Below are 18,735 nucleotides of genomic sequence, written 5' to 3'. Positions count from 1 at the left end.
ATTGGTCAATCTTAAGTTTTTGTGATTTGGTCTGTTTTTCAATTACTATAATCAATAGGTTACCTGTAATTCATGTATGGAATGATTGTAAGTTGTTTTGGTCTGTCGTGTAGGTATCATCTGACCTAGACCTAATTTTCATGGTTAATTGGTCAATGTCTCTTTCATATTTTTTTCTGTTTTTCAATTATCTTATGCAATAGGTCTACTATTTTTTGTGTAAAAAACTATTTATAGGGATATATGTCTGTTTATTTATTTGGCCTGAGTTTCTGTGATGCTTTTTTTTTTAACCTTTATCTTTGAGACTTTCAACATATAATCAATGAAATGCAGGTGAGACATTTCAGTGTGTGCAGTTTTGTGTTAAGATATGAGAGTTCCTGTAAAAGTAATATTGATCATTAGTGTGATTTAAATTGAATACAATTTGAGTTAAAAGGAAAGACAGTCATATGATTCATTTGCACACAGCAAACTGGAAAGGTTATTGGAGTGATTGGAGACTATGAGTTATTTTAACAGTATTTGTTTTATACAGGAATTTGCTAATCAGGCAGAAAGTATATTTAAAGGATCAGATAGGCACACACATCTAGACAAGTCTTACTCTGCTCTAGTTAAAGTTGTTTATCAACAAATTGATAGGGTTTCAACAGAACATGGGAAAACTCCAAGAGAAGTTGTTATGTTAGGTAAGTATATAATGTATTTCTACCATTTATAGTTCAGTTATTATTCAGCTGTTTTTAGCTCACCTGGCCCAAAGATCTATCCTGTCCTAAAATTTTCAGACAAATCAGACAACTTGTTGTTAGGTTGCTACCCCTGAATTGGTAATTTTAAGAAAATTTTGCAGTTTTTGGTTATTATTTTCATTATTATTAATCATAGAGGTACACTGTAAATGCAATAATGTACAGCAAAGTAAAATTTACAAATAAGTCAACATGGGTAAAATTGTCAGTTGACCCCTTAAGGAGTAATTGCCCTTTACAGTCAATTTTTATCCGTTTTTGGTAAATTTAATTAATTATGGTAAATTTTTACAAAACGTTTTCTCTGAAACTACTGGGTCAAATTCATTAAAGGAGTAAAGCATGATAAATGCAGGATGTCCAACATTTAATGAATGCATGTAAATTATATTATGTCTGAACTTTAGAGCGAATGCTGCCAAAACTCTTTATACTATATTTCAAGTAAAGTTACATATACACGATCTATAAAAACTGGTCAAAAGTAGAATCACAAAAATACAAAACTCTGAGGAAAATTCAAAACAGAAAATCCCTAATCAAATGGCAAAATCAAAAGCCCAAACACATCAAATGAATGAATAACAACTGTCATATTCCTGACTTGTTACAGACATTTTCTTATGGAGAAAATGGTGCATTAAACATGGTTTTATAGCAAGCTACACTTCTCACTTGTATACCAGTCGCTCAAAATTCCATTGTATTGATAACTATATGTGAACAATACAAACAGTAATAACAGGTAAACAAATTTGTCAAAATAGGGGTACCACTAGTGTTATAAGCTGAGTAAGACATAATCTCTTTTTTCTGTTTCAGAAAACTTCCATCACATGTTTTGTAAGTATATTTACTGCACAATAAACAAAGGCCTTTCTGCTTTTAATATATCACTAAATTGATATTTAAAACTTTAAAAAAAAATAATTGATCATGCAGTAGAGCTGCATTAGCCATTTTTAAATTACCTTATATGCAAAAATGGCTAAATGGTTTTGTACAAAGTGATAAAAAAGATGAACCTTTTAGGGAAAAAAGTCATTGCTCATATCTTTCTCACTTACAGCAATGATATCATAAAAGGTAGTTGAAAAACAACAAAAATTTATGTTTACACTTCCTGCATTTTTTGTCTTGTTTATGATGCCCTTCATATTTCAGGGAGAAAAAGAATTATCCTTATTTATGATATTTTGATGTTATGGGTGTTATGGGTGTATGATATAATTAGTGTCGGTATTTAAATTTGCAAAGTGGAAAGGGATTAATATAAGTTGCAAAACTTGTTTCCCAATCCACTATAAATAAATATGTTTAAACTAAATTTCAAACTCAATTGAAAGGGAATATATATGTTACTGTTTTATATTGATGATAAAGGTGTGCAAATTTTCATTTATGGAAAAGTGTATCTTGAGTAGAATTAGGAGAAACTGTATTGTATTTTAAGTTTGGCCTTTGTAAAATCAAGTTTTATGAAGGATAAGCTTAAATACAATTCGGCTATCTTCATTCTAATGCAACATATTAAAATATATTTCATTTAATAAATATGTTGGCTGACAATGACATAAATGAAAAAGTCAGCGAAATTATTGCATTGTCTTCATCATCTAAACAATGAGATGTCATATGTATTCTCACAATGTCAAACACTGTCAAACATAAACACTAGACATTGTTATACCTTTTGTATGCTTCAGAATGGTTTGCATGTTGACAAACAGAAAATGTTGAGGCTGCAAATGTTAATTTCTTGTTTATTTGCGAGAAAATACATATCCCAAAAATTTTAAATGGTGGCTTTCCTAGTAAGGTACTGATATAATGTGAAATCTTAACCTTCAAAACGTTTATTGGCATCCTATGTAATTTATCATTAGAAACAAATTACCTTACATGGCATATTTTTTTCAGTTTGAAAATTTTAATTTACCATTGCAGCCTGAATTCTTTATAAAAACATAAAAGTTCAATGATTCTGATATTGTCAGTGTATATTTGCAAGTGAGTGTAGTATTCCCATCCAACAGATGGATAGTGTCTTTTATTTTGCTTTCTATCAAATCTAAAATGCAGTAAGTCATGATTTGCTATTAAATTTATTTGTTTTTTATATTTTGTATAGAAATGGTCAACCTACTTTTATGAATCCTTGCACTTAAAGGAATAATACATGAAAGCTACAGCCATTGGCTTAGGATATTACTGTTGTACATTTAGTTATCTGTTTTTCTGTTTTTAAGCTGTATTGTCACAGCTAAAGATTCCGTGTCTTGATGGAGATAGAAAGGAAGCTAAGCAGGTCTATCAAGACAACTTATCAGTTTACACTACAAATTTACTGGGTAGACCACTGGAGAAAATTCAGGTATTACTGTTATAAATAAAGAAGATATAAGATAAACATCATTGAAACAACCCCAAAAATTTAAACATTTGAATTGGGTATTGGGTATTGGGTCACATATCTGGTGATAAGGGAAATATTTACCTAATTATGAAATGGATGACTTAGATTATGAGCAACACTCATCAGAATGTTCATTATATCTTGCCAATATATTAAGGACACTGTTTTGTACTTCAAGCAATAGGATGGACAATACTATACAATTATTGTTTTTTTTTTAAATGAGGTAGATATGTGGTTTTATTGACTTTTGAAAAACTGATATTCACTGAGGCCAAGGGCAGATGAGAATATCTTTTTTTCAAAGTCTTGCATACCGTCATATTATGATGCCGAACCAAATTCATCTTACAAATTTCTAAATGATAGATATTTTAAAAATAGGATTAATTGATACTGTCTGTCAACTAATATTTTGAAAAAACAAAAATCTAGGTTCTATACATTTTGAGAAATAAGATTAAAAATAATGTTTACACATATCAATATTTTGCAGGTATTTTTTGAAGGAGTAGAAAGTAAAATTGCATCAGGTGTCAAACCAGAAGAAGTTGGATACCAGCTAGCATTCAGTAAACAGGAACTGAGAAAAGTTATCAAGGAATATTCTGGGAAAGAGGTAAGGAGACTAAGTTAGCCCTAACAGAAAATAGTAAATATTCTTCAAAGTCTGAAAGATATATAATACATTACTGTAGTTAAAGTAACAATATTCCTCAACCTCATCTACACTACCAGGCAATTGTCCCAGCTCTAGAAGTTTGATTAGGTTTAATGAATAATGTTATTGTAAATATAAAAAAGAAGATGTGTTTTGATTGCCAATGAGACAACTTTCCACAAAAGACCAAAATGACACAAAAATTAACAATTATAGGTCACCATACGGCCTTTGACAATGATCAAATCCCATACCGCATAGTCAGCTATTAAAAGGCTCCAAAATGACAATGTAAAACAATTCAAAACTAACTTATTGTAAAGTATACATAAATGAGGCAGTAATCTACCAGTTTATTATATATTTGTGAATGATCAATATCTTTGGCAAAAGTTCATGAGGTATGTTGATACATTGGTGGGATATATATAGTTGTGTCTTGAAAGAAGTACAGTACTACAGGGTACATGACATGTTTAAACAAACTTTATTCAAAAGTGTCTGTGGAAATCAGGACTATTCAAGTCAATTCTCAGTTTGAGATTTGTTAAGAGATATATCTATGACATTAATATCTAGATGAGGTTCAGTACATGATATTGCTTTTAATTTCTTAGAGCGTTATTTGAATTAAAACATGACTTTAAAGATGCCAATTTTTTTCTAGGTGAAGAAAGGCTTGGACCATGTTTACAAAAAAGTAGAAAAACATTTATGTGAAGAAGAAAATTTGTTACAGGTAAAAGATAAATATTAGATAAAGGCAACAGTAGTATACCGGTGTCCAAAATTCATCAATCAATTTAGAAAAAAACAAATCAGTGTTACAAAACAAAACAGAAGGATAAATAAAGGCAACAGTAGTATACCAGTGTTCAAAAGTCATAAATCGATAGAAAAAAACAAATCAGTGTTACAGACCAAAACTCAGGGATAAATAAAGGCAAAAGATGTATAACGATGTCCAAACTCATAAAAGAGGGGCGAAAGATACCAGAGGGACAATCAGACTCACAGATCGAAAATAAACTGACACCAATATGGCCAAAAGAGAAAAAGATAAAAAGACAAACAGACAAACAACAGAACAAAACAAAGAAAACTAAAGACTAAGCAACACAAACACTACTTAAAACTGGGGTTGATCTCGGGTGCTTCTGAAGGTTTAGTTATAAAACTTATCTTGAAAACAAAGACAAAACAGACACATTACAAAACCAATGAACAAGTTTTAGATATATTTATGGTTTATTCCTGATGATCAATAATGAATAAAGTTGGATAAAAATTGTCAAATATTGTGATGTTTAAAAAATATAACTCAAGGCATTAAAATGTTGATAATCACATAATAATCCACACATGTAAATCTTTGTTTTGTAGGTAGTATGGTTTTCAATGCAGGAGGAGTTTATCAAACAAATTAAACATTATGAGGATCTTATAAATAAATGTTATCCAGATTCTGGTATATCATTGTCATTTAGTGTCACGGATGTTCTTCAATTCTTCTCAGAAATAGCACAGGCACACTGAGAGGTCAGTTACAGAAAAATACACATGCAAGAGATTTAAGACTGAGAGCTGGAGAATTAAGACATTTAAATGAACGTGTTTGAAATAGTTTCGTTTATTATTGGTTCTACCTTCATCAGATATTTTGTTTTAACATTTATGAGAGTAGTATATACCAATGATTATACATGATGACAATTTATAAACACTGACAGTCCATTTAGGATTTGTCATATAAAAAACATGGGAAACTATTAAAGCATGTACCTCTTGTTGGTATTTTCCCACCATAGTTGATAAGTGCAAGATAATTTTAATACTGTTATCTTTGAATTGCACATGTTGAATTAATTCAAATGGAATTGAGAAACAATTAAATTATATATGTTATGCATGTGATACTAGTTTATATATATACAATGAATGTATGTCAGTGCTTGCTTGTTAATAAAGTGCAATATTATTGTTTGTGTAATAAAGATATCTAAATGAACTGATTTTTATGTGTCATTGGTAGTCTTATATTACAATGCACTTAATAGTGTTAATTGAATGGTTATTGGAGATCAAATTTTGTGCAAAATTTAGTGCATCTAGATAAGAAGTCTTTAATAGAACAGATAAAAAGAATATGCTGACAACGAGAAAGCTAGCTAACAAAGAGCTACGAATAAGGTTTCACAACTCAATACGTTTTTTTTCAGGGAAAAATTGGTCTTAAACAAATAGATGACCTGCACAAACATTTTGATTATATCAATTTTGAAAAAAAATTCTTTTAAAAGCATATGCTAATAATTGTTTTAAGCTTACCTCAAAAAGTTAGGGCTACTTAAAAGGTCACCTATGTTAATATCTACAAGCAGTTCTCAAATATTTGCGTACATTAACAAGTGTTTGATAATGGGTTATTAAGATTAAAAACATGAAATGCATCATAGTTTTATAGGCACATCCACACTTTTTCTGGGCTTTGTAAAGTTTCATGATGAATCTAGCTAGTCGGACATAAAATACTTTGCAATAATTGTTTAAGGATATTTTTTGTTCACTTGCGTTATTGATTGATCATTTAAACTTTGAATTGTCTTTCATTTTCTTATTTTAAGGTACGATGGAGTAAACAATTTGTTGCTCCCAGTTCGGTTCACTTGCCTTTTAAAAAGAATCTGCATGTGGTTTTGAAATTGTCTAAAATAATAGATTTTAAATCATATGAAAAATTTAGATGTGATACACTCCCCATTTCAGCCTGAATTTGCTTCTACATTCCATTAATTACATAAACAAGTATATGATCATTAAAACATTCGGTTTGAAGAAAAAGTCTCAATAAAATGCACTTGTATAAAAAGATTATTATTTATTTTTCCATTCGTTTGATGTGTTTGAGTTTTTGATTTTTCCATTTGATTAGGGACATTTTGTTTCAATTTCTTTTGAGTTTCGATATTTTTGTTATTTTGCTTTTTGCTACAGCAAGTGTTATATTCTATTCAGATACAAGATACAGAAATAACAAAGTTATACAGCATGTTTTAAGACCGTATCTGGTAGTGTATACCACCCTCACAAAATACCCTAAACTTCTTTGAGATGATTTTCAAAATTTATAATGGTATTTTCAGGTTGCTGATTACATTTTGACAGATTGCCTCTTTTATCACTAACCTATAAGTCGATATATATATATATATAAAGTTAATTAAGGATACCAGTTCCTAGAAAAAGAATATAACTTAATCATGTTAATGTAAGATGATCTAAAATGGCTTTTTATTGTAAAACATGCTTTTCATCTGGATTCAGGTTTGAAATGATGTGCTATTAGACTATACATCTTGAATATACAAGTAAAATCAAACTACACCTGCTCGCAGTGACTTTCATGTCAATTACTAAATATAGGTCAGGTAGATCATTATGACCTAAATGCCATGCTCTATTGAAGTTGGTCAACTTTTATATTCAAGTTCATTATTCAGTGGATATGGCCCCTTTAATTATTTTCATGTTTTGATACCAACATTAAAAATATAATATAAATGGTAAATTAAGAGATGTAAGATTGCCAATTAAACAATTATATACAAATGTAACAGAGTTCAAATGACATGAATTTAAGCAATTAAAGGAATTCATCACACGACATGGTGAAATATTAAACAATCATCAAGTTGTTAGACGAGATGTTTTAAATAAGAAATACAGAAAAAAAAAAAAAAAGTAATCTCCGATAATAAAAAAAACAACCAGGTAAGGAGAACGGGTATTATTCTTAATAGAGTTGACATATGCAGGATTGTGCTTCCTACGCAGAAACTACTCCAACAAAGTTATGTGGAGGAAAGATTAAAAGTGACACTCCGTAAATTTTATGGATCCTATCACAAATCGGTTGATCCATACAATGTGTCTGTGTCTGAAAATGGCAGTTGTTATCTTATAGTTAGTTTCTGTGTGTGTTGCATCGTCGTTTATTTTGTGCTCATCAGTGTTTCTGCTGTTTTGTTGTTTCCTACAACAACAAAAATGTCATGACAGTCCATCCAGAGTACCCGAGATCACCCTATTTTTTTTTATAGGGTTCATGTTAATCATGAACAGTTATTTCTTATATGTTGTTTTTCGAGACTGGTTATTTTTGTTTTTTGTTTGTTTGTTTTTCGTGTTTTGATATAAATATGTTTTCGACTTATTAGTTTGAATATCTCTTTGATATCTTCCTACTATATTATTGTGTGTGAAGTGCCAGACATGCTTACTTCGAGTCGAGTTTGTAACTGCTTTTATCATATAAGTGGAGTGTTTGTTTGAAATGTTGATTTTGTTTTAAATAAGATTATAACTTATTTGTCTTGTTCAAGTTTCGTTGACAAAGAAAACAATTCTAGCAACATATATCTAAAAATTTCAGTAAATATAAATTTTAAAAAATGTAGTGTAAACTTAAATGAAAGCAACCCATTTATATGATTACTCAAAAGTCAGATTCGATTTGGTGAAAATAGAAGTACTATTTTGCTAACTATGTGTCACAGGCTCAGGCACACTGAGGGGTCAGTTACAGAAAAATACACAGGCAACAGATTTAAGACTGAGAGCTGGAGAGTAAAGACATTTAAATGAACGTGTTTGAAATAGTTTCGTTTATTACTGTTTTTACCTTCATCAGATTTTTTTAACATTTATGCGAGTGATATATACCAATGATCATACCTGATGACCAATTGTAAACACTGAGAGTCCATTTAGGATTTGTCATATAAAGTACATGTGAAACTATTAAAGCAAGTAACTCTTGTTGGTATTTTCCCACCATAGTTGATAAGTGCAAGATAATTGTAACACTGTTATCTTTGAATTGCACATGTTGAATTAATTCAAATGGAATTGAGAACCAATTTTATATATGTTATGCATGCGATACTAGTTTATATATATACAATGAATGTATGTCAGTGTTTGCTTGTTAATAAAGTGCAATAGTATTGTTTGTGTAATAAATGTGGTGTAAACTTAAATAAAAGCAAACCATTTATATGATTAATCAAAAGTCAGATTTCGATTTGGTGAAAATAGAAGTATATTTTGCTTAATATGTTTCAGGTTATAACACATAGGCATTGAACATTAAATACAGATCTCGTGTTATTTAAATTTTGGCATGGACATATACGGTAAACAAATTTTCTGCAAGGTGGGTTCATCTGATAATTTAATTCAGTTTTGTATTCTAATCAACTATTCAGAAAAGGTAACAACCATTGTTTTCCTGTTTTTTGTTGCAGGCACTTGATATTTTTGTAAATCTAGCTTACAATATTCAGCTTTTTAGCTCACCTGACCTGAAAGGTCAAGTGAGCTTTTCTCATCACTTGGCGTCCGTCGTCCGGCGTCCTTCGTCCGTCGTCTGTACACTTTTACAAAAATAATCTCCTCTGAAACTACTGGACCAAATTAAACCAAACTTAGCCACAATCATCATTGGGGTATCTAGTTTACAAAATGTGTGGCGTCACCCTGCCAACCAACCAGTTGTTTTATTCAGCCTGAGAATTTTCTCAATTTTTTTATTCTCAGCAAAACACACCGCCATAAAAAAAAATTCAAATATTTTTTACTCAAAGTTAAGAATATTCTTAAATATTTGAGTATAGCCAAAACCATACTTAAGTATAAAAAAATAAATCTTAAATGTTGCTTTGGAGGATATTTTTGATATAGAATTAAATGTCAATAGGGTTTTTACGGATTCCAAAGCGTATAATTAGGGATATAGTAAACATAAAGTTGGTCGTGAATTTTTTTTTCAAAGTCGAAATTTTAACATTTTAAATCTTAAAATTTCTACTTTAAATGAAACCGTATCCGAAAAAGCATACAGTGTCACATCTTAAAGTTAAAACTCTACTCCGTCCAACATTTTTTGTTTGGTTTATGTCTTCTTTTTCATAAATTTTCTTTAGGATAAATACTCAACATCAAATTTGACTTCATTTTCTGTAAACACAAATTACGTTACAAACAGAAATGAAAGTGTTTAAAAAAAATAAAAAAATCAATCTAACGACTACAAAAGTTATTTAATATAATCATGAGAGCATCTAATATCTTTTAGAACCAATAAGATCCTTTGAGCAGCATCTGCTATTCATAGAAATTAATGAATAAGTATGATTTTTGTCAAATGAGCATAAGTATTACATAAATATGCAATGTAGTAAAAATATTCCATATATGGCCGTAACCTTTTCTTTGAACATTGAAAACATTACTGAGTAGCATACAACATAATTTAACCTTTAGAATTCAAAATATGTCTTATAATTCTGTGATAGCATATGGGAATCGAAAATTTAAGTTGATAACCCCATCTTTGTTAGTCATGTGTTAGTTGGTTGTAGCACATTAATCATACCGAATTTTAAAAGAGACGACAAAAAAGCGACCAATTCAACAGTTTCTCTTTGTAGATACTCCTACACTAGTAGTATTGTGCACTATATATCCCGCTTGAATATCAGATATTTATTTGATATTACCCAAGATATATATGGTGATTTACAGAATAAAAAATACACCCCCCCCCTTTTCCCCCAGAAAAAAAGAAAGAGAAAGAAAGAAATTTGTAAAAAACAGATTAAGAAAAAAGACTGAATAATTGGGTAGTAAACTTGATGTTCATTTACCAAATACATGTATAATTAAGGAATAACAGTACTGTAGTTGAAGAGTTGCCACCGTCAATTGTAGATTTGACGGTCGCAAATGTAGTTTTACTGGCGACGCGTAGCGGAGACAGTAAAACGGAGATTTGCGACCGTCAAATCAAAATTGACGGTGGCAACTCTTCAACTACAGTACTGTTATTCCGATTCTAATGCATTACAAAAAGAAAAATACGATAAAACTTGAAAAATGTCTAAATTTGTCAAATAAAAAAAAATCCGCGAAACTTCATGAATGATTTTGGCACAAAGACGTCATGGCTAAACGTGACGTCATACAAATGAAAACTTACAAACTGGCGGTTATTACGTTAATTCTACGCTTCAAATTCGGATAAAATTACATTAAAACGGCAAATTCGAGGCAAGTGTTGTTTTATTTTCGATTATATAGTAGTAATCGAACATTTGTTGATTCATCAATTCAAAATGGCGGGTCTCTCCTTAGTTACGTCTGGTCAACTGTGGATTTGAAGGCAACTTTTAGCCAATGAAAAAAATTGTTACATCCAAATTGCATTAGAATAATCAAATATACCTAATGGCACCATATCTACTGATTATTATCTCAGATATCCAAATTATGACAAAGAAAGTTAAATAATCCCCCCACTTGCTTGGTTTTAAACATATAGTAGTTAAAATTGATTAAGGCATCATTTGTGCAGTAAAGTGACAGATTTGGGGGAGGGGTTAACTGGGTGATTTATATATGTGTTTGATACAGACAAAACATCTATCATGTCAAAATCATGCTACCGAACAAAATTTCTATATGCACGATCAGAACACAAGAATTTTACAGAAAACATTTCTTACTGAAAAAAGAAAAAGGGCCAATAGAATTATAGAATACGGAAAAATAAAACACCCTCCCCACTCCCCTTTTCCCGTTATCAAGACCCTCATATATCATTGTGACTAATAGTTTTTTTTGTTCTATAAAACAGTTTTTATTTTCGAAAAGAATATTTTTTCAAGTTATTGTTAATAAATGAAATGGACAATATAATATGCCATGCCTTCTCACACGATGTCGTACTTACATTTTCTCTTCCTGACGGTGCAATATGATATTTAAATCAGAGCTGTTTTACTACTTGTATAATTGTTAAATTGTATTAAATTCTGTATCAAATTTACATATCTTGAATGTCAAAAACGGAGTAAAACAAAATTTCGAATTTTTTTTTCTGTCACTTTTATCATTACATATAGTGGCAGCTGTGGATGAACAAACACCTTTTTTTTCTTAGGGTCAAAAACAAATAATTTTGTCTCCATAAACTGAAACCAAATCCAAAAAACTCCCCTTCCCCCTCCCCCTCTCCCTCCCCTGGGAACAGTATATCAATATATATGTTCCTGCCCCCCTCAGAAAATCAAATGGTTGCTGCCGAAAAACATCCGGGTTCTTTTATGTTTCTTTTGTTTGTTTGTTAGTAGCTCTGTTTCTCTTTAATTAATAACTGACTTAAAATTGTCACATGGTGTTTTCTTATGTCGTCTTAATACATAATGAATGTTATTGATCCGTAATAAATGTTTAGTTGGCATGTCATACGCGATAGAAGTGCGGACGTGAAAGAAAGCACGCTTCACGTAAACGTCAACGAAGATTCTGTATAAAAAAATATATAAAGAAATAAAAAGATATAACAAGTAATATATATTTATAAGAAGATACGGATAAATAACTCAAAATATTTCAAGTTCTTTCTCTTTTAATTTCAAACAATTGGTGAATTCCCCACACATTATTTGTGAAGATAAATACAGTATTCTGTGACTTTTTGTCCATTAACAGAGGCTTACAAACTTTCCATTTGCCGATGCTTACAAAATGCTACTTGCCATTTTATCTATCATAGATTCTTTTTATGTTTTACATTATTGGTAAATAGATAAAACTGAGTTTTAGCGAAGTTTGGTATACTTTTTAGTTTTCAAACATCTATTTTAACGCTTACATCACTGAGAAAAAAATTCTCAGCAAAGAAAAAAAATTCTAAGCTGAGAATATTCTCAACGTTGAGAATATTTTTTTTTATGGCGGATAAAAAAGTTCCCATTCTTAGTTGAGTAAAATAATTCATTCTGAGAATATTTTTTTACTCAAAAAAAAAAGTTTTTACGGCGCCGGGGCCTGGTATATAGCTCAAATGTTAATAACAAGATATTTATGATATTTTTTTTCAAATTTATTTAAAAAATAAGTTTAATATTTTACCCATAGTTTGCTGAAATGGTAATAAGTATAATGAGCCAATAATATTCCCAGAATATATTTCTGTATTAGACATGTTTCACATGAGAATATTTAAAATGACATAATATGTGTGTATTACTTCTGTTACTCTGACAGAAATTGCTGATTTTAAATTATATTCTATTATTGTGTTTAAAAAAAGAAGAAACATAAAATAACTAATATGCAAATATACATCAATTAAACTAATTAATCATGTGATTAAAGTAATAAATACCCATATAGGTAAGAACAATACACTAGGTTGTTAAATTTCCAAAAATGGTTATAAAAGTAAAATAAAAGCTATGATTCATGGGATACCAATTTTCTTGGATTTCGTGGGTAAAGGGTTACCAAGAATTTGATAATCTAATTACAATCCTATGTTGACAGGGTAATGAAATGGGAGAGACATTATCCCGACAGGCTGCTGAGTATAAACTAACACCACATCATACTCGCCATAGAAATCTTACTCCTTATATAATCTTATTTACAATCCTATGTTGACAGGGTAATGAAAATGGAGAGACATTATCCAGACAGGCTGCTGAGTATAAACTCACGCCACATCATACCCGCCATAGAGATCTTACCCGTTATGCTGATTTAATGGATTGGCTGAAAGCTGCTGATTCAAAGACATTCTCTGTCTGAAAGGCCGAGTTCACTTGAACCTCTCGAGTTAACTTTACTTAATCTGGTTTCAACAATTGGAGTTTACTTGAACCACTCAAGTAAACCCTTCGTACCCTGGTTCCAACCGTCACCAAAGCAGGGTTGAACTCGAGAAACACTTGAATGACGTCAAACCAATGAGATTTGTTCATGTTTTTTACATGGTCAGGGCCTTACCCTATAATTGCTTAGAGTTGTTCTGAATAGCAACTCTTAGTGTGTTCACGTGATACTCTTCGAACTATGAAGTCAGTTCTAGAGTTTAAAGTGAACTTGGCCTTAAAGTCCCACTTTTTATCATGTATCAGAGTGTATATCTGATTAATTATATATGCAAAGAATCATGGATGTTTATCAGAAAACATGTTTATACAAGAAAATTGGTCACAATGTCCTATAATTTATGTAGGAAATAAACACCTAGTGAAGTTTTGTTAACATTGATCTACATGGTTAAACCACTCGCAATGCCTGTTAAACTACGCTGGAGATCAAAATGGGTATTTTCCATTTTTATGGCAATTTTAACATGGGTTATGGCTTTATATTCCACAACATTTTAGATATTGTTAATGCTCTGTGTAAAAATAAAATATAAATGTAATGCCTAAAAAAAAAAAGCACAGAGCAAGACATGAAAGATTTATTATTAAAGTAGAAGTATTGTAAAACAAAACACCAATAGATAATCCAGATATATTACTTGTAGAACTTGCATTAATCATGTTAATACAGTGACATTTATAACAATTTATTTAGCTTAATTGAACTCATGATTTCTTACAACTGTATAATGAACATAACAATACTTGATTGTTTGTTACTTGAACTTTATATCAACTTTTTGTAGGTTTATACAGAGAGTTTGAGTAAATTGTATAAAAAAAGAAGTCCTAGATTTTATAGAATTTGCTAAAGAAAGATAAACCACTATTCCAGATAGAGTAAAACTAGGTGGGTATAAGTGAAGATTTCACAGAGAATTAATTTGTTGTGAATAAGAGTTTTTACTTTTAATAATTCTACAGTGTACATGTACCATAGTTGAATAAAAGGTTGAAATAGCAATTATTATACAAGAACTTACACAAATCATTAATATAGTAAAAATAAAGAATTTCAAAAAATACTATTCTTGTCTGACATTTTCTTGAACTCCTGACTATAAAAAGCAAAATTGAAATAGCTCAAATATAACCAGTATTATAAATTTATGGAGATAGGGTTTGCTTTCCAAGGAAACAACTACAACAATGATCAAACCTATGCCATAAAGGAAGGTATGAAAAGATCTTATATTTTCAAGACATTTTTGAATTTTTGTAACAGGTGCACAAGCAGCCTCAATGTTGTCAGGTTCATCAAAAAGTTTACAGAGATTTGAAGCCAGTAGAAAGAGTTCAGGCTCCATGCAGAGTGTAGATTCTGCAACTGTTTCATTCCATGGGTCAGATGCAGATATAGCCAGTCGTCATTTTTTTTATCAGGTAAATAGAGATATGAGCCATAAAAGTGACCTGTCAAATAGTGTCCACCCGGAACCTTTTCACATAAAGTCATATTTACATGTGTCTTTTGCTGTGAAAAAGTGTTGAGTGATAATTTCATGATATAATACTATTAAACTATGTCTTGTCAAGGTTTTATTTTCCATAAGAGGACACTATCAAAAGAAAAGCATCCAACTATAAATTAAAAATTAACTCAACAAGGAGGAAACCATTTTGCTTAACGTCACGGTACCCAAATTGCACCGAGTACCCAAATTGCACCTATTTAGCAAAAATAGCAGCGGAAATCTCACAAAATATCCTAGAGACTAAACAATGTGTTTTTTTTATGATTTGATACTATGCACATCTTTCAACATAGGTAAAAATATTTAGATATACACAAAACTTTCACAGTATTTATCAACAGATGAAGAGTTTACTGAAAAAACAAAATGTACTGAAACGTTGCCATACGACGTCATCAAAATGACATTTTTTTTAATTTGCAAAGACAATATGTTACAAGTATCCATTTCTTAAACAAAGAAGAGTAAGCATGGACTAGATATCCAATTGTTCAAAATGTTTGAAGAAATTAAACAAAAGATCTGTTATTCGACATTTGACGATGCGAATTTAAGCATGGATGCAATTTGGGATACTTCTCATTACAGAATCATTGATGGTTTGGAGGTCACTTCAGACCAATTTTTCTATGATTTTACATGGATTCAAAATTAAATTGGTGAAACCATATAGTAAATAATGATAAATTTACAAAATGAACACATAATGAAAACTTTTGTCTAAAGCATAAATAAACAAAGGTTAATAGATGCAATTTGGGTACTCTCACGTTAATCTTTTTAGATATCAACCAATAGCTATGGAAAATAAAATGTAGATCACATTCAATTTGAATTTTGGTTTTGGCATGTGGCATTGAGGGCTTTCCTGCAAGATGGGATTATCTGTTGTCACGATATCATTTTATCTAGTTCTATATTTTTATCAATCATTCAGAGTAGGTAATATTGTTTTCCTGATTTGTTGTTGTAGGTACTGGATAAACTATTGAGTTAGTTGGAGCCATTTTGTTTGGTAGAACAGGATTTTTGTGTTCGATTCTTTCATCTGATTGGAGATCCAATGAAGGAAGAAAAGGAACTAGTCAATGTAAGATTGTTATTGGTTTTGAATCTTTTATGTAATTTATGTAATTCGGCAGCATCTTTATTTGTTATTGCCAACATGAAAATTTTCATAACATAAAAGTTATAACTAAACTTGACCCCCTTTTTCGGCCTTATATAGTTTGCTGTGCAGTATGTGTTTACTCATTATTGAAGACTGTATGATGACCTTCAATTACTTCAATGTCGTTTGGTCTCTGGTAGAGTTTTGTGTCATTTGTAATCATTCCACGTCTCCTTTTTTGTTTATTTATAACTAATCATCAATAATCAATTAGAGTTTTTCAATATAAACCAACATTTTAAATTCCAATTTTTTTTAAAGCAAAAAATTGCAAAGGGATCAGTTTCACAAGCCATTTAGGATAAAAACTTGCAATTTTAAATTTCAAAAGCATTTCCTAGTAATCACCATATTCAATCTTGCACATGTGTCTTTTTTTTTCAACAACTGGAAAAACAAATGCATACAAAATTTCTGAACTTACACTAGTTAGACATATGAGGTGTGTTGACAAAATATCCTACTAGGTGACACTAGGTAAAATTAAATAAATCAAGAATTCAAAATTGATACTTAAAGCTGGAAGAGAATAATTAAAGAATCAAAATAAGCTTAAAATATTAATTGGTCATGGTGTTCCTTTTTGAGATATTTGAATTATAAAATATGGCGGGAAAAGACTGACTCGGACTTTTATCTTATTGCATAGGTATTATTTGGGTCTCAAACCAAAAGAAAGAAAATCAAGAATCTGCTTAAATTTTGTCAAATGACCTTTTATGAGCTATTAAGTCTTATGTTTAAAGATAAATAGGTGTTATGGGGCAAAATATTTAACCTTTTATCGTATGGAAAAACACCAAGGCGTCCGAACATTTGACATTTATTTCAAAACCTCACCTGAGGTATTGGAATTTGTGACAATAATGCACTTAGGTGAGGTATTGGAATTTGTGACAATAATGCACTTAGGTGAGGTATTGGAATTTGTGACAATAATGCACTTAGGTGAGGTATTGGAATTTGTGTCAGATGTTCGAACTCCTTGGTGTTTTTCCATACGATACAAGGTAAAATATTTGCCCCATAACTGCCATTTATCTTTTGATATAAGACTTAATAGCTCATAAAAAGTCACTTAAAAAAATTAAAGCAGATTCTTGATTTTTGTTCTATGAATTGGAGACCCAAAAAATACTGATACAAACATAAGGTAATGTTTCCTATGATATAATCTTTCTAATTTTACTGCCAAATATAAGATTTTACCTAATTTTCACCGTCCACTGAACATAGAAAATGATAGTGCGGATATGTCATAAGTACATGGATTTCCCATCCGTACAATCATTTTCGATGTTCAGTGGACCGTGAAAAATAGGTAAAATCTTATATAACTTTAGAAAGATCATATCATAAGGAACACATGAGTAATGTGTACTAAGTTTCAAGTTGATTTGACTTCAACTTCATCAAAAACTACCTCTACCATAAACTTTAACCTGAAGCAGGACGGACGAACAGACCTGAAAACATAATGCCCATAAATGGAGCATAAAAATAGTAAGACTTGTAATATTCATGCCAACTTTTGAAAGTTCCCATGGAGGTTTTCAGAGAGCGACAACAATTTTAAAGGTTACAATTTTTAGCGAAGTATTTTGCGCAATCTGGATTGTCTAGAAAAAGTGTCATATTTGTATGATGCTTACATGCCTTTTTCTTATGTCTGTTTGCATGATTCTAGTTATTAAATCAGTAGAAAAAAGATGAACACGTAGCTAGCAGACCAGGATTAATTTTCTTGTGAAAGGATATTAAATGCTTGTTGAAATTTCCAATCTTGAATTATGCAAAAAGATTGACCTTTAACAGGTTGGAAAACCCTCATTGGAAGAACATTACAACCAACTGTAAAAATGAGCACCTTTATATTCATATTATTTGATGAAACTTTTCCCCAAGAACTATGCATCTATCAAGTAGTAAATGGTCAAAACATGTCAAAAGAATTTTGTGATGTTTCTAAATTTATATTTTCTTTATTAATTTGACCCTCATTTAGAAAAGTTGTTCCACATCTAATGAATTTTCCCACTTTTGAGTTTAAACTCTTTTTTTTCAACAGTAAATGACCCCTTGTTTTAGAGACAGTCCCTCATTTAAGGGATATCACTCATAATTTATTATCTTAATGGTAGTACTGCATCATTGAATTTTGTCAATCAGCAATGCTTTTATCCTTAGGCTGTGTAAAAAGCTTCTTGCAGATGAAAATTCACCTGCCATGTTCACGATTTTACAACTAGATGAAAACATAACAAGTACAAAATCTAGCATGTTAGAATAATTTTCAGAGAAAACGTTTTTGATTGGCTTATTAATTTGATCATGAAAAACATTGATAAATTTGATTGGCTGAACACGATTGTTTTACTTTGGGAACAAAATAAGGAACAATCATATTTTTGTGAAGATTTTCACAAATTCCTGTTTTAGAGGTTTTTTACGATACCCTTAATATTGATCGTTTTT

The 18,735-nt window shown here is 30.4% G+C and overlaps 2 protein-coding genes across 10 annotated transcripts in view; both read left to right on the top strand.

Annotated features, from left to right (window-relative positions):
• Positions 1-5,843, top strand: part of LOC143085153 (exocyst complex component 1-like) — a 60,649-nt gene extending 54,806 nt beyond the window's left edge. For all 4 annotated transcript variants that reach the window (XM_076261352.1, XM_076261349.1, XM_076261351.1 and 1 more), the window contains 6 exons: positions 542-695; positions 1,581-1,601; positions 3,008-3,132; positions 3,671-3,793; positions 4,503-4,574; positions 5,219-5,843. In XM_076261352.1, coding sequence (XP_076117467.1) covers positions 542-695; positions 1,581-1,601; positions 3,008-3,132; positions 3,671-3,793; positions 4,503-4,574; positions 5,219-5,371 — 648 coding nt within the window. In that variant the 3' untranslated portion in view covers positions 5,372-5,843. The remainder of the gene's footprint in view (positions 1-541; positions 696-1,580; positions 1,602-3,007; positions 3,133-3,670; positions 3,794-4,502; positions 4,575-5,218) is intronic.
• A 9,017-nt stretch (positions 5,844-14,860) lies between these two features.
• The window catches only part of LOC143085157 (exocyst complex component 1-like), an 80,784-nt gene continuing 76,909 nt past the window's right edge, over positions 14,861-18,735 (top strand). For 2 of the 6 annotated variants that reach the window (XM_076261361.1, XM_076261360.1), the window contains exons 1-2: positions 14,876-14,997; positions 16,063-16,179. In XM_076261361.1, the coding sequence (XP_076117476.1) occupies positions 16,153-16,179 (27 nt within the window). In that variant the 5' untranslated portion in view covers positions 14,876-14,997; positions 16,063-16,152. Of the gene's footprint in view, positions 14,998-16,062; positions 16,180-18,735 lie in introns of all 6 variants that reach the window. The other 4 variants (XM_076261357.1, XM_076261359.1, XM_076261358.1 and 1 more) reach the window with 4 other exon arrangements.

Source organism: Mytilus galloprovincialis, chromosome 8 (assembly GCF_965363235.1).
Source record: "Mytilus galloprovincialis chromosome 8, xbMytGall1.hap1.1, whole genome shotgun sequence".
Lineage (NCBI taxonomy): Eukaryota > Metazoa > Mollusca > Bivalvia > Mytilida > Mytilidae > Mytilus > Mytilus galloprovincialis.
The sequence above is the reverse complement of the archived record's forward strand: the minus strand, read 5'-3'. Positions and strand labels throughout refer to the sequence as shown.